Source organism: Varroa destructor, unplaced genomic scaffold, assembly GCF_002443255.2.
Source record: "Varroa destructor unplaced genomic scaffold, Vdes_3.0 BEIS01000003.1, whole genome shotgun sequence".
NCBI lineage: Eukaryota > Metazoa > Arthropoda > Arachnida > Mesostigmata > Varroidae > Varroa > Varroa destructor.
In genome coordinates, this window is record NW_019211456.1 from 30,158,546 (window position 1) to 30,182,407 (window position 23,862).

Consider the following 23,862-nt stretch of genomic DNA (forward strand, 5'->3'; position numbering starts at 1 on the left):
AGTAAAGTGGATCGATGCTTCTTCTTCAGTTGTTATGTGCCAGCTTATCTGTCGATCGGTTAGTGAGCCTGGCTGCAGGGTTGACTTTGATGCGGCTTCTTTCCCTAACTGCGTCTGCGCAGGATGCAGCCGTCCGTGTAAAACGGAGAAAAGCATTCTGAGCTACGGTGGTGGTAATGGTCGACCCAATGCAACGACTACAAGCTCAACGAGGGTCGTCAACAAATGCCAAAAAGCGATTGTACTCAAGCAGGAGAGACAATCGACAAGGCAGTTGCCTTAGTCCATTATGTCCCCTATGCAAGCTTTGACATACCCGGCAGTCTGGACCAAACACAAAAGCGCGCAGTCGCTTGGATCGCTCGAGCAGGCAAGCGGAGAAAGGCACAAACACATTCTTCTGGAGTTTCACATTGGTCGCAAACAATTGCCTACACACATTAGCCATACGCTAGCATATACAAACACGAACACAGTGGTTCTAGCAAAAGACTATAATAGAACAGAACATAAAAGGCGGCGAGACTGTGTTTGCAGGACAGAGAGCAAGCGGAACTTCCACGGACCAGGCGCCTTACCCCTCCCTCGCCTTTCGAAAGCGAAGGGAACGAAACGAAGTTTGAAATTTTTGGGAAACGCTTTTAAGCCGAATCCTTAGGGATCGAGCCCTTTGCGTCTACGTGGAAGTTACTGACGTAGTCCCCTCAGGAGATTCTTCGGGATTTGGGTCTTAGCTTGGTAAGGCTCGGAGATACGAAAGGGTAGTGCGCACGCAAGAGGATCTGAACGACAGAGAAAGCGTGCTAGATGGTCGGAGCAAACAGGAGATCACGGAGGATGCATATATGATGCATATGGTTCACTAGCTACAACAGAGGGTCGGCCGCACCGGTGGAGTTGCGCACGTCGAGAAAGGCAATACTTTGGCTAACAGTTTACTAGATGAATAGTTTAGACTGGACAGCAGCAGGACATAACGCAAACGCCCGTTTTGCGCTGGGTTATTCATCGCGCACTTACAAAGCCTGGTGTTGCTATTAGGGCAAGATGTGCTGGAAAACAGACATATACCAAGCAAGCCGACTAGGAAGTTCGTGCAGTGGCGTGGGTCTGCAATAACCCGTTTCGCCCGAGTTTGCTTAGCCTAGGCCCGGGTTAGTCCAAACCAAATCCTTAATCCAAAAGCAGAAAAGAGCAGGAGAACAAAATAATACGAATTGCGCCTTTTGGAATGCTGAAAATGCGGAGAGATTTATTGGGCAAAGATGGCTCCGCGGGTTGGCTGAGAAAATAAGCAGCCGCGTAAAATCAGGCCCTTAGACCAGCAGTTCAGCCTTTTAGCTGCCAACAAATGCCAACATGCGCACAGAAACAGCGGTGATAATGACCGTAGCAAACGTTTTACCACTTGTGTTATAAGCTAAAAAAATATACAGTTTTCCCTATTGTTTCTAAATATATACCCAAACGTCTGCTTTACACAAAGGAGCTAAATCAAATACATCCACGACTCACGTATATTGTTTATGTTTATGACTAATAAAATTATCTTTAATTACCTAAAAGCAAGTAAGCATTGGGTCAGACAGGACTGTCTTGACACTTCGACAGTTTGAGTCTTTTTTTTAACATTCCTTAAAGCTACAGACAAGTAAAATGTAATAAGAAAAAATTGAAAAAATAAAAAAACTGACTTTCAACTTGTCAAGTGACGTTTTTCAAAGCGTCAAGAAACTTTTTGCCCTGCCCTGTGTTATTATCACCATCGACTTTATACCACACATATGCACTTAATTGCAAGACTGCTAAATGCTATGTAGATATACCGTTACTTGAAAAAAAAAACGGTTGGTTCATGCAGTAGCAGGCTGAGTTGACTGGCAACGTAGCTCTTCATCCGAGCTGATCGACTACTGAAGGAGTGTTTGAACATTTGATCAGGAGTCAGACGCTAGGAAAGGCTGCCGGATCGGGACAATTGATTTAGTACAAGTTGATCGTTTGTTGAGTGCACGTAGGGCCCGATTTTTTGTTTCTTTTATAGTGCTATCACGAAGGTAGTGGACGTTTAGTAGAGCAAGCTTTTTAAACATAGACTTTCGACAAAATGGTTGGAAAACACTTGGTGTTGTGTTTTTGTAATTATGTCATCCGCATACAAAAGCACTTTATTATAATTATTATAGAAGCTACAGTTAACACTATGTTATGTGTATCAGAATCAACTTTTTTTTTAATTACTTCGTGATTGTTCTATCCGCCCTGTCATGTTGTAAGTAAATTATAAACGCTACTACCTTTAAATTTCTGAATTCGTCAAAAATGTCTTTGTTAGTTATTTGTGTCGCAACGGACACCTAGCAATAATCTCATATGAAAGTTCATGTCTTTTACATTTTCGTATTCCGCTCACAGCATTTCCTTTAACGTTGTCGCTTCCGCAGTCCTATTTGCTCAATCTAAGCTGCCAACGAGACAGGAAATATTCCGGTTTGCCACGGGACTTTCTTCGCCATCGCTAGAGGGAATTTTTATTAGGGGCTGCACTGAGGGAAAATTGCTTCGGGCGCCAAATATCTATTAGAGACCCGCTTAATGCGAAAGTTTCAGTGTCATTGTGCTTTAAAGATGCATTGTCAGGTAAGGCTGCATGTTAGATACTTTTTTTTCTTTAAATAATACACATATTTAATGCTTTATGCGAACCCCTGGGCGGGAGTGATTCAAGGCGTCTTAAGGTCCTGACAACCATCAATAATATACGACCCGGAAACTTTGGGTCGTGTTTAGCCGGATGCTTGATGTTTTTTAATTAAGAAATACGAACATCGTACTGCATTCTACGGTGGGTCGTACTTGTGTAGCTGCAGTGACGCCAACAATGCCTGTTCATGAGATCGTTGCGCACGCGTATTTTACGCTAAACTAGCTTTCTTGATTGATCTCAACGAAATAAGTGTCTGCTGCTATTGTGTGAACGATCGACTAATTATTAAATACCACGATGAAGCTGCGGGTTATCTGAAGTCCACTATAATTTTGGCATGACTCATGTCCTGTACTCGTATCCAACACCCCACAATCAGTATTTCCTCCAGTTGATCGAAGAAGGTGCACCAACAACCCGTGTTGGGTTTTCGACTGGCTGAAGTCTCCATCAATATCTTGCAATCGAAAAAGAGAGGCTTTTTTGGTTCCTCAAATTACCAAGCAAGTTATTTTTCAGTCGCTCACGCCGGGAACAGCTATTTAGAAAATATACACAACAGAGAATAGACCAGTCTTCGAAAGCAATCTGCAAATGGGAGCGGAAATACGGTTTAAGGCTACCCTATAACCGAAGCTATGAGAAAAGTCCAGCAATCCGCAGACTAATATATCATCGCAGGTTGAGCATATCGTTCCGTTACAATTTTAAAGAACAAATTTTCCTTAATTTTTCAAAAAAAAAATAGTTGCGAATTATATGAATAATTCTATACTAAGGTTCCAGTTTGTTATGTATTATTACAAAAGCGACGTGTTAAAAATCATAAATAATAATCCTTAACGGTAGTATTGTTAATTACGGGAAACAACACACGACAACTCGGACAAGGTCATTGTTAGAGATGAATCCACATCGGCCAGCGTATGACTAACATATGAGGTTAAGTATTTAAAAAGACCCGGTTATACCATTGAAATTCAAAATGGTTGCTTTTCGAAAAATATTTTCGTGGGACGGTTTTTAGATGGCACAGTTTGTTTAATACATAATCAGATAGTAGACGGAAAAAATACTGTCCTGTTAGAAGAACATTTGTAAGTGATTTATGCCCACTTCGAGAAGACATTATATACTCATGAAGAAATTATTACTTTTACCTATAGATGACCTGGCTAAGAGATTCAGGCCACCTTCAGGAAGGTTTATATCCTTAAGTGAATATGAATAGTTCTTAGTTTTCTAGCCAATAAAGCTCATCGTCGTTCGCTAATACTATTTCTAATGCGATGCTTAAATTGTGAAGAAAGCTGTAAAGGCATGTAGAAAAGTTCGCCGCTTGCTTGCGAGAGAACTCTTCCATGGAAGAGTATTATTGTGATATTGACATAGCATAAAAGGACCATGTATTTAAGGCACGCTTTCAACTACAAGGACACTAGAGGATATCGATGAATCGACATATTGCATTTTTGTCTTTGCTATGCCTATCAAAACAAATAGGATAATGAAAGTTCTTCAAGGCGTCGTCAAATTTCTTCCTAAACAGAACTATGATTCCTTTCGAGTTTTAAGAAACCTTTTAATAACAGATTTTACTATTTCACTCTTGGCAAGCAAACATCTAGCGTTAGCAAATAAACATTACCTATACTGCACAGGATTAACGCTTGGAACGTAATTTCGAAAACAGGCTCAGGATAAACTCTATTTTAAAACGAAAAACTTAATTTTACGATCTGTTAATTTTAATATTAATGTAGCCGCACTTAGTTTGATAGAAGGACGACAGCGGGCGACTTCAACGATGTTGCAATCGTTTCCCCTAAGCTTTGTGTACGTTATGTGTAATAATGTTAATCTTAATAACAGAACATAAAAAAGAAAGAAAGAAAATAAAAGATATTTATGCTCAGATATGTGTATATATATGGCTTGAACAAGTGTGTGCTTACTTAAATGTTTCAAACATTACGTTTGGTATTATCTTAAAGTGTTCTTCAGGCGGGTAGCTTCGAACACGAAACGAGGTACGCCAATGCGAACCTGCATCACCTAACCTGTGACAAGCCGAGTAAACAAACACGTTCGTTATCAGTGGACTATCACAGAGACACTACTTGTGAAAAAATGTATTATAAACCTTTGTTCTTAGCTCTTTTAGCCTCATCTCTGGAAACGCGACATGCGATTTGATAAAGAGGTCCCTAAAAGTACGTTCAATGCTTCTAACGCAAAAAATGCTCGTTGCATACGCCACACATTAAATGCGTTAAGTAGGATACTTTCTATTCAGTATAACATAGGTTCTACCTGGACTACACATTATTATTTATACCGTTGTCCTAGTGCAGTTACCCTGTCTTCTCATTAATATTCTGCCAATCCTACTGTCCTGCTTCAGGTAAGCCTGTTTTTATATTAACAAGTTCAATTCATGTTATATCCGAACTCTATTCTGATTACAGAACTATAATGACACTGTTACTTTGATTCAGTTATTATCCTATTCATTTCCAACTCGGACAAATGTTTAGCGTCCCTGTTGTCCTTAATCATCACATCCGACGGTCGGCTCTCAGCAGAAAATAGAGTATTTTTATTAGGGTCTTTCTACGCTAATTACGTCCTCATATTAAAATGTTGTCTGGCGTGTTTTTTTGTTCCAGTTCTCTCACTTTTCTATTAAAAATGATTGATTATCACACGCATAAATTCGTAGACGCTGATCTGTCGTTTGAACTTAGTCGACGCAAATTCTAGCTCATCTGCAGACCCATTCAGTCACCCACTCTTCCATTGGAATGTTCTTGTAATTTCGATAAGTTATTATAACTTTCTTGCTAGGTTTCACTTTGGTGTACGTAATGAACTTTACGCTATTTATTCAAAGAACACAAGTATTTTTCTGAATCACAGTTAAAATGATAATTAATTGTTCTAAATCTCAAATCCTGTGCCTATTACTTAACTGATTCTTGTGTTTGCTTGGAAAAGTAAATCACTTCCAATATAAGTCCTGAAGAGACTATTGATGGAAAAATCGCTGGAAATTTGCCAAAAAGGGCAAAAATTATTTCTTGAAAAATATATTCAGACTATCACCGCGCGAAATCTCCGACGCAATCCACCATAAAGCGAAGACAGGCGAAAAAATGCCGACCAGCAACGCTGTGGTAGCAGGTGGCCGTAGCGGAGTCTTCAACAGCTCCGCCTATAATAAAGTAACCGTCCTTCAACTGGCTATTTCTCTTTGTCTTCCTGCTGACTTTTACCTCGCCATCTTGTTCGTCATTAACAGTAGCCGCTGTGATTTTTTTGTCTCCGTCGAAGTCGTGTCATTCGTGATGACGCCAACGACAACTAATGCTTGCTTGCTTGCTTGCTTGCTTGACTTAACGTTGCAACCGCCGGCTCCTGTTCCTGTCGTTGTACTTCATTTACTTTGTCAGTTATCCGCTGCTACGGCCGCCTCTGTTATTGTTGATGGGGCTCAGTCGCCCAGTTCCTTTTACCCGTCCTCTTCCCTTAACGACTTTTGTTTTCATTTTTCCTATTTTATCTGCTTCAATTTCTCTCACAGCGTTTGATTCACACTTAGTAATCCTTACATACGTTTGCCTACGTCCTTGTTCTTCTTTTTATTTTCGGAGAATTGCGCGAACACCGTCGCTGCCGGTCCGTTGACGACAGCTCAAGCGAGTCGAATCGGTTCATCAGCACGCTTTGTCGGTTTACCGCCAGAAGCTTCTTCAGCGCTAACTAGGCCTATCCGGACCTGCTGAACCGGCGGCAACAGTGATGTCCGTGTTGTCTTGTGAAAATGCTCCTTATGAGACCATCCTTGTTCGAGAATATTTGGTTAGAGGCACCCGATGCTAAGCCGTATACGTGCCTACTGCCCTGCCTCCCGTCTCTTCCTCTGTCAGTTGTCTGGCACATGTGCGTGCGTGTCCGACGTGCTCCACATTGATCAAGAGGGCTTGCCAGCCTTCCGCCGGTCTTTCCTGCCTGCTTGTCCTCTTTCCATCGCTGTGATTGGGGTATAGGAGCATTATGGATCGGTTGAGACCAGAATCGCCCACCAGTTTCTGTCGCTAGCCGCCAGCAGCAGCAGGACGATGCTTGTGCTTTTGTTCCTACTGCCGTTGTTACCATTGTTGTTGGTGTTGCCGCCGAGCAACCGACTACGCAGCCAGCTGGCCACGTTTGTCCCTCGGTGGTGCTCCGCTGTTGAGACGCGTTTGTTGCGGCTCACTCCGATTCATTCTATGACGACAATGACGATGGTTGCTGGGTGGCTGCGAGAGCTTATAGAGATGCAGGCAGACGAAGGAAACTGCTATTAAGTACTCGAGCTAAAAACGAAGCTCAGGAATGGGCTCAGCTAAGTGGGGACCAGCGTCGAGATTCAGAAACAGGGTGAAAGGAAGACAGAGAGATTCGACGGACAGGGGAAAAAACAGCTAAGACGTGCTGCGTCTCTTCGCCCCTCCCAAGCCCTTTTTCTCCGATCCCCTTCGCTTTTAATATTTGCCTGTCTTTGCCACTACTGCTGCCTGTTAAACACGAAGTACACCATCCACATATCCTTACACAAGATAGCTCGGCCCATTCCGCGGCATTGTCTCTGCTAGCGGCCTCAGCTTTATTTGGACATCGATGAAGGCGGGGAACGAATAAGGGGAAGAAGGGCGATATGCTTGAGAGGAACGTGCCGGTCATCGCAGTGGCTGCGTATATGGGTTTCGTACGGGATTACACTGTTTCTCGCTTACAGAGAACACATGGCAGTAAACCGTTGCCAATATTACTGTTTTTACTGAAACGCTTACTCATTACTCGGCTGTCGCCCGCTACACCAAATAAACATCAATAGTTTGCCATTGCCTATGGCAGCCACTGACATTTTTTTTATGACGCTAGTACCCACCAGTCGCGCCAGACTAATAGGCATATGTGTCATGTCATTATGGTTGGCCTGTGAGCAGACCCTCAAAAAGGCCAGTGATTGCTACCGTTGTTTACATAACTGTGACAGTATCCCAGCTAGCTAATTTCGTTCGTTGTACTCTCAGTATTTCCGGTTTAGCACAATTATTTCGCTGAAATCTTCGAGCTGTCAATACGGTACGGATCGGGTCCTCTCAAATGCAAAGAGGATTTTATCGTTCTTACGCGTATAGAATCATCCACGACGTCAACTGGCTAGAAAAAAGGGCGCCTTCTGTCTAAGAAAACACATGGAATACTGGGAGAACGAAATTTCACAACAAAGTTGTTATCCATGGCAGTCTGTGCAATCGGAACGGCAAGATGGCCACGCTGACGCTGGCTATTATCAGACAGCATCAGATCTCCCGGTGACCCATTGCTACTACACAATCTTTTGAGAGGGGTCAGACCTGCGGCTAATTGTCCTGTTGATTTGAGTGGCGCACGGCATCCGAACAGACGGAACGGAGTGGAATGACAGGATTGTTAATGCAACAAAATACCTAATACCGTACTGTCATCTCGATCTGTTTTGACAATTATATGACTCCGTTATTGGCAACGGCTCTATATACCCATATAGCGCTATCTACGCTCGTTTCACAGGCCCAACATGATCTTAAACGAGCTATGACTCTATGCAGACGTCACTCGTCTGTCACTATACTGGCTCAAAGGGACGAACTAGCATCCCTCACATCTTGGTCTCTCAATTTTCTTGCGTACTCTGTTGACTGCAGTCTAGGATTTGTAGGTGATAACGAAGCTAGCATCGATTGACTGCTATCTGTAGGCACCTTATAGCCTCCTTCCTTCTGGGAAGCTCTTATGGGTTGGTGTAACCAACGGCAATGGTCATCGATAAGAATGCTATATTACATCTCAAAGCAAGAACATGGTTCGTATCACAGAATCGTAGCTCTACAAACTAATTGCTCATAATGCCTTTAAGAGTAGTGTGACCAGATACAAGCTATACAGCTTTATATGATCGTAGCTATTTACAGTTAATGAATCGAGATTTTTATTTAGTAGTATAAGCCACGGTGGCCAAATGTAGGACCTTTTCTCCAAAGGGCCAAATATCTCAACTGTATTATATAGAACACTAACGATGAGATGATTGCACTACTGCCCTATGGATTTGCATCCTGAAGATTACTCTATATCTCTTCGTAGTTTTCTTTATTAGGATGCAAAGACGTCTAATACATAGGTTTCAATTAGTGTATCCACGAAATCGTTGAAAATGACAAACTTGTCACATAAAATTCGCCATAACTTGATCCGACTATCACCAGTTTAAAGCACTCGGTTGTTAAATTCGAAGTTTACGCAAGATATTTAGTAACATTTTCCCTTCAAATGCATCCCAGGATAAAGTCGTCTGTTGAATGATCGCCGTGATAGACACGTTGATAGATAACCCTATATTTGTACCTTCGCTTTCGTTCTACTAACTGTCGCAAAAAGAATTTTTACATTTAATAAAAAGAAAAACATATCAATAGCCTCACATGGATCCAACAGGAATTAAATCTATAGCATATATAATAAATATGATATAATTAATAAAACCAGTGACGAATCTGGGCCTTTATTCGTGCTAAATCAACTGGCCGCTAGAGATGACCGCAACATTTGGGTAAACAAATTGTTATTAACTGAGGCCCAAGTAACTGAGTTGATCCTGTTTAGGTTTTTTCAGACATCATCAGAAAGGTATCGCTGATACTATTTCCTTTCTTTGCAACTACGAAGCGTAACGAAAGGAGTAGTTACCGTATGGCCGTAGAGTAATAAAATGTCGGTGTTGGTTTGACGACTAACCCAGTTACTTCGCAGGTAAATCTGAGAAATCTAACAGCTGGTCAGAGAAAAGACTTCGCTTGTATCAGCTGTCTTGTTCAGTAAACTCTAAAATATTCTACCTGCATAATTCGAGCAGACAATAGTCCGGGCGTTTACTCTATTGATTTTAAGGTCTCCCACATTTTTCGAGACACCCTACTTCTATGCAATTATTAAGCAGGTATAATAGTTCTCTCGATTCGTCGTGTAGTGGTATAGTTCCAACAACTTGGTCGAAATTCTCAATGTTTACCTAAGAGATGTACTTGTATAGAATTACGATTTCTGCCAGATCACGTTTGTTGACAGGTATCTATCTAGTCAGGGTAGAGCAGGAGAGCGTCTTTGGTGTTCTAAAGCCCGCTTGAGTGATATGAAGATGCACGCACCCGGATATCTGTAATCACAGCTATATAACTTTAACTTGCAGAGATTACGTTTTAACATCGACGCTGTTTTAAACCCGGCTTTGCAGCCCATCGTTCGATCGAAACGGTAACCGGTGTGGAACCCAGTATTCGAAATAAGTAGAGAATATTTCAAAATGCTAGAGGAAATTAACAAACGAAAAGTGGGCAAAACCTATTCATTTTGGCGTCAGTTTAGCAAAAAAAAAAACAGCTTTCTAAGCTTGTTAAACTAATATTTCTCCTTAAAATTAATTAACATGACATCACCGCAAGTACTTGGAGTTGACAGAACATAATCTGCATGTATTATGCATTCCAGAAATAAGTGCCGCTCCTATCTATATTCAAACAATGCGTATGTTGATTGCGAACTCTACAAAGACCTGTCAATTATTACTCTTAACTGTATAGTCCTGTGAAATCGAACTGCATCGTCTAACAGGTTCATCCGGTCAGGCCAGCTACTTGTATGATAACAGATCCATTTTTTTAGGCCGCCCTTATTGCTTTCGGCAAAAAAATCCGAGCTGTTGGAGAGAACATCAGAGATCACAACCTGCATCCACGGCTCCTGCTCTCTCTATGGGTTATGACGAGGGTTGTGGAGCCGCCCTCGCGCCTTTTCGGGGCACCCCGTTTTCCCCTTCAAAGCACATTCCTGCTCCTCAACTTATGTCACAGGAGCATCGGTGCTGGTGGAGATGGTACTAGTGATTGAGGTTGCCGAGAAGTTCCACCCGCTCGCCCTACTGGTCCATTCCGCTCTTGCTCTCCCCCGAAAACATCTCTCCACATGGCGCTAGCCCCGCGTACATTCTATATCTAGTCTACAGATGAAAGGCACAAAGCGCAAAACCAACGGTACATCTAAGTTAAGCTGAACGTTTATTTTTAGATGAGCAGGCGGAGCTATAGCAACGTTCGCTTTGTAAGCCTTATACTCGTATATAGTTCTCTACGACCTAAGTAATTGTCCCCGATTCGCGCTGGAGTTTAGAGTTTTCACTGGGGTTGTCCAGACGTCTTGGGTCTGTATTAATCGGGGACGAAGCCAGCAGAGCTGAGCAAAGAATGCTCGTCGTCTGACAGTAGCGTGAAGCTGGGCGCTGCTGCTGCTGCTATTGGTGGCGGCAGAATCCGCTCTCGCGCACCCCTGTCTGATTTTCCGGCTGGCTCGTATGTTCCCTCACCTGCTGGCTCAGTGTGCGCCTTTCTTTCCCTCATTCTGTGCTGCCGTCTTTATGTAAGTGTACGGTGACTATAGCCGTGTGATGTGCGACGCCCGTTTGACTATAGACCCGACTGGTAGCCACCCAGAGTGGTAGTTCTGTCTCACGGTCTCGATCCCCCTCCGACCTGCAGCCGCCACTGCCCCAAATGACGTTGTTCTAGCCGCCATGGTGTGGTATTTGCCCCTTTCCACAGCAGTTCCGTTGTCGAGCTTACTATCATTAAACGGGAAAGATAGAGAATAGACTCCATTCCTGTACTGCATACCTGAATCTAACCTAGTATAGCCTGTATAGGTCAGCATAGACCACCGGGCGTGCCAGCAAACGGCTACCAGTAACTCGGTTCGTGAGTCAGCAATTTAATCAGTTTGACGTACACGTAGAGTCGCGTATGCTACAATGACAATAATACAACGCAGAACAATTTATTCTTCGCTGAAGATTTCCCCGGTTCTTGTCCATTGCTACTCATTGCTAACGTACCTTCAACTATCAGTGTCTTCAGGAAACCAATAGAAGTACCCTTCAGGTATACCTACCTATCTCAGCTTATTCCTTTGGTAATAGTTTGAAGCTTAGTGCATAATTGCCAACGCAGTTCATTGCAGGCGAATTAAGTAATTCCAGCGTTCAGATTCAGATGCTGACATTGGTGATGCTGTCAGGCCGGCGACCGATGACAGTTAAACATCTGGCCACTATCCGCGCACTTTGGACACCGGGTCTGATCTGCTTTAATGGTGGCAAGCAGTTGCCTGCTGCTCCCTCTGGTGGCGGCGACCCTTTCAAAGCTTGTGGAGTCAGCTCCTGCAGTCCTCCACATTTTAGATGCTGCTTCTTTTCCGTCTCGACTCTTGGAGCCCATTTTTCTGTACTTCTTGCCGTGGTCGCTCACTTCGGCAGTCGACGTTCGTCGGTCGGACACTTGGTTGGTAGGTCATCCGATGTTTGCTAGCTGTCGAGCCTCATTCGGCACTCACCAGCAGTTATTCGTTCATTTTCGTTCTCTCTACTCCCACTTCGTCGTCTTTAACGTCGTTGTCGTCTGCGTTTTCCCCAACCGACACCGGAGCGACTTTCTCTCCTCGCCTTTCTTCCGTTCCTCTGCTCTCTCTTCCTAGCAGCGGCGGCCACATCGGCAGCAGCAGCAGCAAGCGCCGCTGCCGCCACCGCCGCCGCCGCGCCACTACCACCATCGCCAGCAGCAGGCGGCCGCCATCCAGCCAGGCAGCAGGCAGGCAGGCAGACAGGAAGACCAAGCAAGCCATAGAGGCAAGCGACGGACCCGCTCGTATCGCCATAGTAAGCAAGCACTGCTGCCTGTAGTGAGTGAGCTGTGCTGTGTACGGGCAACGAGCAGTGGACTGCCCGGCGCAACAGAGCCAGGCAACGCAACCCGTCGTCCGACGTCGCGAGCGGCGGTTAGTCGTCAACTACCAGCGGTTGTACACGCTGACTGACGCCGACATTAACTGTGAGTGAGTGTGCGAGTCGTAACGTGTGTGTGAGAAGAGACTCGTTAGTTGAATCAGCAGCGCGCTGTTGGTTCCCGTCACTAACCGCTGGTCTTTATTGCGTTCTTCGTTGTCTCTAACTGGCTGGAAACAGCGGCAGGAACGACGGTAGCTGTGACTGCTACTGCTGCTGCTGCTGCTGTTGGATCTGATCGACCCAAGCAATCGAATTGGACCCCATCGACAGAAGGACGAACGCACGGAGGTGAAAACAGACAGACATCGACAAACTGACCGTGCGAAATCGCGTATCAAATAGCCAGTGTGATCCAGCTAGCTACTCAACTACAGTAGCAGATTGAAAGTCGGTGTGAGTGGGGTGCTTGTAGTTCGTCTGATTAAACGAGCTAACGAAGAAGCGAGTCCGCGCCGCTGTTCGTGGGCTGAAGCAGACGTCAACCGTGCTCTTTGTCGTCCACGGCTGACACAAACAGATCATTGTCAGTGAGTACGAGGGGCTGCAATATCGGTGCTACATCGGCTAACCATACCTTACCATCTCACAACCAATCCGTAGCTGAGCTACGATAGTTGCTATTGTTATTGGCGTCAGAGCATCTTTTGCCAAGCAAGCTAGTAATCGCGTCGCAGTCCGGAGCAAGTAAAGTTTCCCAGTCAAAAGATCGAAGTCTACTGAAGGTGAGCGAAGTTGTAGTGACCGGTACTTCTAGGAAAACAGACACAGGGGAGAAACATAGGGCCAGAGCTGTCTACCATCTAACAATAGCAGTGGTCATCAACGTGAATCTAGTCTGGTGTCTAGCTTCTCCGGTAGCAACTTGGTGTACTTGATCGCCTTCCGTAGTACTTCTACTGTTACTACTACGACGATTACCGCAGTGTGTGTGGTGCTAATGGAAGTTCCCTTCATATATATCTAGTGTCTTGGATCAAGTGAAGGCGGGCAAAAGTGTGGTTGCGTGAATATCGAGTTGGAATACGCTGCTCGAACTGCAGAGGGCAATTATTGCCCACGGCACACATCACCATGCTACCCGAGTTAGCTAACCCATCGTGATACTCACCGACAGCAATTTAGCTAGCGGGAAGCTTACAGACGTTTTGCGCCTAGGCTGGCGTTAATCGAAGCCCCTGTTCAAGTGCTGAAAACCTGCTCGAGTTAGCGTGACCAATAGCCGTACGAAAAGTAAGGCAGGTATAAGCTCGGGTATAGAAGCAGCCCCACGCGCCACACCGAAATATTAACAACGTCACCATCACACAGTCTGCTAAGAAACGCAGCCTTTATTGGATATATATAGATATATATATATATATATATATATATACGGAAACGTATTTCTCGGTTTGGATTACCTGAACCCCATCACATTCTTTCCTAACAGCTTACATTTTCATCCCTACTGAGGATCAGCCATATATACTTAACTTTTCAGTGTAGTTACCACTACCGTTGGTTAAGGTCGAGACGGCCAGTAATAAACGTTTACGGATACCGTGTGTACTAGCAACAACCAAAGAGGGACACCCACGCTTATCGGCCACAACTGCCGCAACGACACAACTTGATTGTGGTATATATCTATCCAGTCAACAGGAGCATCGGAAATACGGCTGAATTATGAAGACGAGGGCGGCAGCGATCTTCACACTGCTTGGCAGTATCGTTTTTTCACAGGGTAAGCTGATCACTACTTTCAGCATCACTAACGACACTATATCACTATGAAGATGATCAGTACATCATTTACTTACCACACTTAGTGTTAACATTGTCTTTGGCTTTGATTTTGATAATTTATTTTTTTTTTCAGCGATTTTCGACAGTTGCGCCACCTGTATACCGTTTAAGTAATTGTTCAACGAAAACAAAACATATATACTATATCTGCTGAGTACGTTATGTAGAGCAAAGACGACGCTTACATTCAAATTGGTTGGGTGGTTTCTTCCTTCGAGGAAAAGCGAGACGTTTCAGAGCATGAGATCTGCGTGTACCAAGATGTCTAAAAGCGGTCGTGATCTTATCATGATCGGAGTTTTTGGATTTCGCACAGGCGCGTCCCTTTTTTAGCTAACAATGACAACAACAACAACAACAACAACATCAACAACATAACAATAACAAATCGAGGTTAATCTTTGGGCGTTTATTTTTGGGGTCGCACAGGAGCGTTGACGGCGGCCAATTATAGCTGAGTACGAATGCGCAAAAATGACAAATAATTAGATCGAAGAACACATCTTACTAGTTAAGACTTCTGGGAAGATTATAATAATTTTAAAAATGTGCACCAGAAGACTATGTAAATCGCAAAGTATGACTCGGCAGCGTCGGCAACCTACCAACCTAGGATAGCTTGCTCGAATTCGGCATCTTTTTGGGATCAAATGCTCGACTCGATGCACGGTGATGCATCACTAATTCTGCTACAATGCAATTTTTCTTTGAAGAAAATTAGGTAAACAAAGCTAACGCAGTAAAACGGCAGAACTATTCCGATCACTTGGCATAGTATGGGGTTCGCGTTTTGTCCTGCCCTAGTAGAATAGATTTCTGCTGTATTGGCAGATTTATCTTTGGTAGCAACTGGTTTCTTCGGTAGCCGGTAAGGGAAGGTCTTCTTAAAAGGCAATTCCGGAGCACGTGTAAACAAAGTGCCCGAATGTAGATGCATAATGATTATATGTATCGGCCAAACGCGGCTGTAATAGGAACGCCTTCAGTTGGAAGCGATGTGGCGGCGAAGTGCCCAAAGGAGGCAAAGACGAATAGATACAATAACGGAATATCGTGCTGCCATAGCAAATATGCAAATATTGCACTGTAAATATGGCAGAAGTTGCGACGCTAGCTGTTTTTACTGCCTTACCATCCACTCGTATTAGCTTGGTAAGCCCTTGGTTGTAACTGAAGAGCCCGATTACTAGCTGTCATGTCGTATTTGATAAAGGGTAGCGACTCGAACAAGAAGAAGAAGAAGAATCTAACGCCACGATGACCGGTTCTGCTGAAAAAAAAAAAAAAAACTCCCTAAAAGGTAACTGCCAGCAGATTCAAACAAGACATTATTTCATCTAGTTAGGTATCTTCCTTCCCACTTCCCCAAGATCACGATTCCGGAAATGCAGGATTACCTCGGAAATCCTCATCTATTAGATGCAGTAAGTGGAATAATTGTTACGATAGGATTATGGTTAGCAAAAAAGAATTACCTTAATCAGATTGCTCCGAGTAATAAAGGACGGACGCAAGAAGATACACCATAACAATTCTAGGCTCTTTCGTCAAAATTCAGCCTGAATGTATTTAGTTCACACTTTTAGCAAAAATCGTTTTTAAACAAGTTAATAGTTTGCATTAGTTAATAAGGAAAAATAGATAACAAACAAATTGATCCAAAATAACGCAAAAATGACACGAATCTATGCTCCATCATCTGATTATACTGAATTATAATAATACAACGCCTTATAAGAGTTAATTAATTTGAAACAAGAACACTTTTTTTTATAACAAATGCAGTTACAGCTTTCCCCACAACTCCCCCCACCCACTGCCAACAGCTGCAGTAAATGTTTCTTTCATTAACAACTATATCAAATAGATGATGTATCAAAGAAAAATCAAGCCACTTGGCTTTTTATAGCTCGACAGCTGTTTGCCCCTCTTTTAGCTTACCAGATCCTTTGTCTTCTAGAGCTATTGAATAATTAAACCGAAATAAAATTAACTATAAGAAAAATTATTCCAACAATACTTCGAATGATGACCATGTCAAATTCAATGCCCGTTGAGTTATTGAACTTTCGGGTGGTTGCAGGACTTATGTAGTTGTCATTTTAAGGCTCCACCTTTTCTGCGCCACAGGCTATCCTTAAAAGCGTATCTAACACATATCCTGGCAACATTCGGCTGCAGACGTTGGCGGGAAGCAGTGATCGAAGTCGATGGTCCGTTTTCTACCATGGTTTGATTTGGGAGGAATCTAACCTTCTTTTTTTACCTACGATACGACCATCTGCTACATCTACGCGTTTGTAGATAGTAATTATCGATCCGTTCTGCTATAATGTACGCAAAGTTTCCCATTATAATCCATTGGCTATATAAGGAAAAATAACTAATATACAAAGCTATGATTCTTGCCAAATCATCATCATCATCATCAGGACAAATGTGGATATACTCTAATATATTATATATGAGCATATCAAACGTATGCTGCAACTGCTCAGAAGAAAAATTTACCCAATTGTTGTGTCCCATAGTTAGCTGCCTCTTGCCCGTAGTGGAAATTGCCGGTACTAACTTCCGCGACTACTTCGACTCGTTATTTCTAAGCAAGTTTTAAAAAAAAAGCCGCTATCGATCATTATTTTAGAATAGGAGTTCAGGTAGTGCTATGCAAATCGAGGCTCATGACTAATATTTATCATATGTGAGGTACTGGGTTGTTTAATGAGCACCGTAGGGCAAAGGCATAGATCGCATGTGGCGTGTAACTGACGAAGTGTTCGGGAGTGCTCGAATCGCAGCGCGAACTATACGATTGCAGCATCTGAACGACCATCTTTCTCGCTCCCGCACTTTTTGTTAGCTAGAGCGCATTGTCAAAAAGTGAAGGTATCCGATGCCGAGTTCGAATTGAATTTCAGAACCTGAATAGGACTTTGCCTCGCAAAAATGATATATGACAATGATCATGCGAAAACTAACAGTATCTCTGGACCGGATCATGAATAGAAAACTCCACACCGCCGAAGTAACAAAATCGCATTAATGGTTATATATAAGCAAGATAAACAAATAAAAAAAAAATAAAGCAACAATACATTTGCTTAATATCGTGATGCCGATAAATACAATGCGGTAATACTGAATAGGCTTATTGTCATTTGCAGTTTCGAGCCTTGACAAAATTTCACATGTTAAAAATTGTTGTCTTCGAAAAGATTTCCTAGTATCAAGCGTATGAGAGTGTTTATGTCATCGAAAGTTTGTTATAGACTAGACAATGCCAGAGCTTGACAACGATGACAAGGCAACTCCACTATAGTGTAACTTAGACTTATGCGTAGCCCTAATGTTTAGATGAAAGAAAGCTACACATGTTCCTTCTGGGGTCGGTAACCATGTTCCCCTAGAGGACGTTGGGTACGTTGAATAGCCTAAGGATGAAGTAAAAAAAATACACAGTCGATCATATCCTTTCGTCACATTTGAAAGTATGTGAGTAAAGTTTCACACGTAAAAAAAGCGCAGAACACACCCTAACTCATTTTAAATACAACAGTAGTTCAGTCCATTTTTGTCCTTTTTTTCCGAACACGTTGATTACGAGAAGCATATGTCAGCAAAAAAGGCCCCTTTGAATATCATCGCGATAGCCTAAAACGATAAATTCATTTCACTCCCCCTCCTTTACTCTTCGTCACCTGCCATCACGCTATGTAGTCTGTATATGTCATGTAAGGACAAGCGTAGGCTAATACTTTCCTTGCCGCATAGATCACTTAAGAATCCCTAACACGAATAGTACATAGGTATATTAATTGCTTAGCGACTATAATTTACACAGACTATTTAATCGCTTCATTAAGGATTACAAAAGATGTCGGACTTGATGGAAGGCGTAATCAAATGGTATCTGATTGAATAAAATTCGCACCTAGCCCGCGATTACTTCGGCATAGGAGAACAGTTCAATTGGTCTAACTTGAGCCCGTCCCAAAAAATCGTAGCTTAGCGTAGCTTAAACGCATGTTTAATAAATAGGTTGTCGACTAAGTTGCAGAAAGAGCAATATATTATTCGAACAGTTCCTAATAGCTCTAGCTACTAGTTGTTTGGAAATTGTTTTGGAAAAGGGGGGCAAGTCTTTGTGAATGGCAACCGCTCCATGTTAGATCTTTGTCAGCGTCTTGATCCGCTTTAGTTCGACTGCTCGTATGGCCCGCTGTTATGTGGGGTAAGCTTGTGAGCAGATTTTAGACCGATAATCTATCAAAGTACTGGGATGGTACGCGGCAACTATTTGCCGTTACCAACTCCAGTCGTAACTGTATCACAGCCCTAATATATACCAATACAGTAGACAGAACTTCGACCACGTCAAGTACCGGTGATATAAAGGGATCGGTAAAAAGACGCCTTATTTATTACAGCCCGTTTATTCAATTAATGTCTTCTTTTGTTAGTAGATAAGCGGGCCAAAGTAATAAAGTAAACAACGGATTTAACAATATCTACGATATTCTTTTTTATCTCGAAAATCTAGCAAGTCTATTTTAAAGACTTGATTTGCGGTTCTTCACGTTGGCTTGGTCTTTTCATTTTTACCAATCAAGCGTCTAATTCACGTTTTCTCCGACCTCGGATGAGTCCCATGGCGTTATAAAACGTTCACCTTAACGCCCGGCTTCTTTTTTCGCTCAAAGATCAATTTTCTTTCTCATATTTTCTTTCCATTATTTAAATACATTTATTTTCCTTAATTTTATCTGCTTTAATCGTATGACAGGGTCACTGTTCCTTTGGCAACGTTTTTTTCCTGAAATTCATAATTTAGCTACCCTTGTTAATATTCGCATATTTTTAGGAATTTGTTAAGCGGCTGTAGCTCACTTCATAGAATTTAGCTCTGAGTTTTTAAGACAAAAAACAAAAAAGTTACCACTTAAAACTATATTCCGCTTATTTATCGTATGTTCTGTAGTAGTAATGTGTGCTGATGAGCCAAGTAGATGTAATGAAGAGAGTAACTCCTACAACTGGACTGTACGCGTCGGTCCTAACAGTTGTCTCTGCTTTACGACTTCAGCACCTCGGATAATCGTTGAATATTGTAAACGACAAGTATATGTGTGAAGTCTTCACTAATAGATGGTAATGATCAATTCGACGCCTCAGCATACGACGACGATCCTGTTTAACCTACCTGCCTTATTTGTCTATCGGCGAACAATAGTGCATCGTCGAAGGCCGAACTGAAGACAGGAATAATGCTCAAGGGAAAGAGATCTATCGACCTGTTTCAGGCCGCGTTCGTTAGTTCTCAAGCCGAGCCGAGCTTGCGCTGGCTGTACAGTAACCAGCCTGATTTGAAGAGTATGTTTCGATATATGTCCTAGCTTCTACCTTCAGCTATAATATAATAAATATAATATAATAAGGAAAGAATTTTTTAGACATTTCCTTTTCGAACCTTTCCTCCATCCTTTTATATTACCCGTTCCGTACACGTGATGTAATAGTAGAATAATGAATTATAAAGGCGAAAAGTAAATGCTTAGGCTGTGCACTCAGATGTATGTTGTCAAAGCTTCGAACTGGTATGAGGTGGCGATGCGCAATACAAATTGCTTTCTTAAGTTACATAACTTATACAGCACGTAGATGTGGGTGGTGGCCCACCTGCCGGGTCCCTTCCCCCACATCGAAAGCGTACTATAGCAAATCTTTGGGTGGTGCAAAATATATGTGTATCCCCACATATAATTTTAGTTCGGTCCCAAGGCAGTGCATCTAGGCCCATCGACTATGTTCTATTATATTTTAATACGTTCATAATAAATAAAGTGGCCTACACTCGATTGAATAGAATTAATGTACGAATCAGACGAATACCACACGAGGAAGGCGATAGTAAAGGCTGTGGCCCAAGTAAAGCTGCGGTTAAGCTAAAATTGTACTCGTTTCGTAGTACGAGGTTTGGTAACAATCGCCTGTACTTCCAAACGCTCATGTGACGCCCTCATGTGACGTAGAAACTCGGTGTTTCGTATTGACTATCGTACGGCTATATACCTTAAAACTGGCACCCACAAGGGGAGTCCCATACGAAACCTGTTAGTGCAGTTCCTGCTTCAAAAAATTGTACTCGTTTGACCAGTGAATAGCCGCGCACTTAAACACGCTATGGTTGGTGTGTTTATATCTGTAGCGTTTTTCATAGGGAATGCTCCGTAACGTAATATTTATAATGCGCCTTATCATGTGTGTCCATAAATATCATAGATTTCGCTTGAGCCTGTAAAGGCCCAGGGGGAAAGGGAAAGCTTGCTGACGCTCATCTGTAGTGTGGCGTAAAGAAGTCAAAGCGAATAAAGAGAACGTTTGCCTGCAATAATTTTCTATTACATGAACGTGAAACGCTTTATCTGTGAAGCTCCTATACGGGTAGCTTACCATGTTAACAATTAATAGTTAAACAGCGCCCGCCATAATTAACGCTTGTTAAAAGTTTCTCTTAACGTCAATTTTGTAGACTTTGAGCCTGGCTACGTAACATTGATTTAAATAGGTCTGCCAGAAAGCTTATCATGTAGAAGTGCTGATCTATAAAGAGCATTTACAGGCTGGGCATAGCACATGCTTTTGCTCATGAAAACTTTTCATCGATTTTACGCAACTTTCAATGCCAATGGTAGCGAACTACAGGCGCCTTCCTCTGCTCTATTAGGTTCTGCCTCGGCCGTTGCATCACTGGTCCTAGCTGTCGGTTCATTTGTTGTAGTAGTCACCAGCGGTCCTTTCCACAAAATAGAAATTGATGTTTGAATTTTTAGGATAAAATGTTGCTTGCTAGCTATATTTTAAATCCACACTCGCCAATTGGCGTTCTCCTTAAATAGTCAGGAGGTACATAAATTGAAAAAGAAAATACTGTTTTGTTGTTAATATGTGCTTGAGACATTTGCATTGATATGGTGCTCTTTGTTCGAATTCATTGATGAGGTAAAGGGCGGTTCGAGGGTCTCCATTTACAGTAAGTCTTGCTCATGGCATTTTCAAGGTTTTTGTCTTGTTCATTCTACATGGTACTTGAGATTAAAAAAAAAGAGCCTGCCGAAGTACGGGTAAGCCGCTGCTAATACAACAACCAACTGCAGATGGCAGCGTAGGAAAAAACCACTGAGGTAATCATTTGGGAGTGAGGAGCGTTGGTATCCGAAAAATGCACACGATCAAGTTAATTGAAAAAATATTAGTATTTTGTTGATGGTAGGCATCTAACAACCGCTGTATGTTATTTTGGACGTTATTTTAGTAGTCGCTACTACGAGCGTGAATATTGTTTCGAAATCAATTTCTGTTTAGCATAAACAAAGCTTTGCGGCTCGCTAATTTTTTTTGTTCGTGTTCGGTGACGTTAGATAATCGCTATAGATGAACATTTGGTGCCATGGGGATACCTATCGTTAAGAGAGACCTCAAACCAAATCGAATTAGCCTGATAATAAAAATTTAGGATGACTCTTGACACGCCTTGATTCTGGGATGGTGGCGAATAGGAATTGAAGCCGATATAACGATGGTCGATATAACTTCGACACTCTTTAAGCGAGCTATGTCGTTTTATGTATGTGGAAAGAACTCACTCACGAGGAAATCTGCCCTACCGAAGCAAGGTCCTCGTGTGCTAATACTTCGTCACGGGTAATAGAGGCAAGTTACTCGGTTCGCCTTGAATTCTACCTGCTAGAACAACAACGACGACGATACAAGTGCGTACACCGCGGCTGGCAACCTCACAAATTGGGATGGCTGCTGCTCCTTTTGCTGCTGCTGCTACTACTGCGGATAGCTCAGAAACACAGCAGAACAGTCTTGGTGAATCTGAGTACACGTTGCCAATTAGCTAGCCAAGCAGCTTTGCCTCTTTGGCCGACTTCTTCCCAGCGGGTGAAGTTACTTGTAGTTAGTTTCCCAGATCGTTTCCTATCTAAGGAGCAATGATGGCAGCAGAAGCAGAAGTAGCAAGTAGTGATGGCCGGCCACCTGGAGGAAACCGTATGGTGGAGAACGATAACCCGTCTTGGCCAGACTCCTTTCTACTAAACTATACACAGCCGAACCAATCAAGACGCGTTCACTTACCCGAAGGCTGTGCCTGTCTAGACTGTCCTATGAGGCTCAGCCGGCGTTCACGAACTTCGAAAGCTGCTTGCCACGCACTCCTTTGATGCTAATGTGACTCTATGCTGCAGCAGGCGGTCATATATAAAGTTAGGCAAAAACTACCGTTTCTACACAAGCGAGTGGTGATCGGGCGACACCCGGTAAAGTAAGAAATATGTAAACTTAAGCATAGTTCCATTGTACCGTCTCAGAATTCGTTTTTCGGAGAGGTATTTACCAGGCAAAGTATATTCTTTTTGCGCAGCGGGTGTCTTTGCAATGGTATATTCACGGCAATATTCAACACGAAGTGCGTCGCCGTTCATAAATTGAAAAGTTAACGACAATCGATAGCAGTCGCTGTCGTTACTTGGCGATAATCCACGACTTCATTTACGGTAAATGGTTCAGAAGTTAGCAAAACTTTTTCAGCCATCTTCTTCAGACATCTGTCAGACAACATCAGAATAAAGTATACTGTTCGCGTTTTTAGATTCGGGAAATCGGATCGGAAAGTTTGTTCCAGCGTTCGCTATCGATATAATATTAATATTAGGATCCATTGTCGGGAAAAAAAACACTCAGGAACGTCAGTGGTACTATATAGGATTATTTTAGGCTTTGCGGATTTTTAATAAGGGTCTATCTAATCGAATCTGCGCTATAACGAAATGATAATGGTTCAGCATACTAATGCTTAGTAAAAGAGCTTATACAGTCTGAAATTTCGAAGTCCTTTTAGTGCATGTAGGCCTTGGCACGTTTCACTTATAACATAGTAAAGCATCTTTATGTCACTATAAAACTATGTCAAGGAAAAATAGACATCTATAGATATATGTCTAATCTATCTATATATGTCTATTTTTTCATACATATAAAGATCTAATAAGTTTAATCTGCTTTAAGCATTTTCAACTATATTTAACTGCAACTTGACACAATATAATGAGGAAGTGTTTCTTACGAAGTCCACTTACGACTTACGAAGGAATCGAGCGTCGAAAGAAACGCCCAGTTAACATATTGTGTTTAAAAATATTAAAAATCAATTAAGTTTTTATGACAAAAAAAAGTTAGTTAGTTATGGTTCAACCTACGATAACAACTCTAATCATTAGGAAACGCGAATAAATCCCACCACTGGCTGCTGACCAGTGTTACTTCGAGGACGAGCCGTATATCAGGGTTCACACAACGAGCCATAGAGAAAGCAAAAGTATTCAAGTGTTTTTATAACAAAAATTACATGAAAAGTATATTATACACATAAACGCATCGATAGCAT

General features: G+C 42.4%; 1 protein-coding gene across 3 annotated transcripts in view; it reads left to right on the top strand.

Moving 5' to 3' along the window:
• Window positions 1–11,797: 11,797 nt before the first annotated feature.
• The window catches only part of Cals (calsyntenin 1), a 53,440-nt gene continuing 41,375 nt past the window's right edge, over window positions 11,798–23,862 (top strand). The window contains exons 1-2 of one of the 3 annotated variants that reach the window (XM_086982277.1): window positions 11,798–13,861; window positions 14,107–14,349. In XM_086982277.1, coding sequence (XP_086838403.1) covers window positions 14,292–14,349 — 58 coding nt within the window. In that variant the 5' untranslated portion in view covers window positions 11,798–13,861; window positions 14,107–14,291. Of the gene's footprint in view, window positions 14,350–23,862 lie in introns of all 3 variants that reach the window. The other 2 variants (XM_086982278.1, XM_022796037.2) reach the window with 2 other exon arrangements.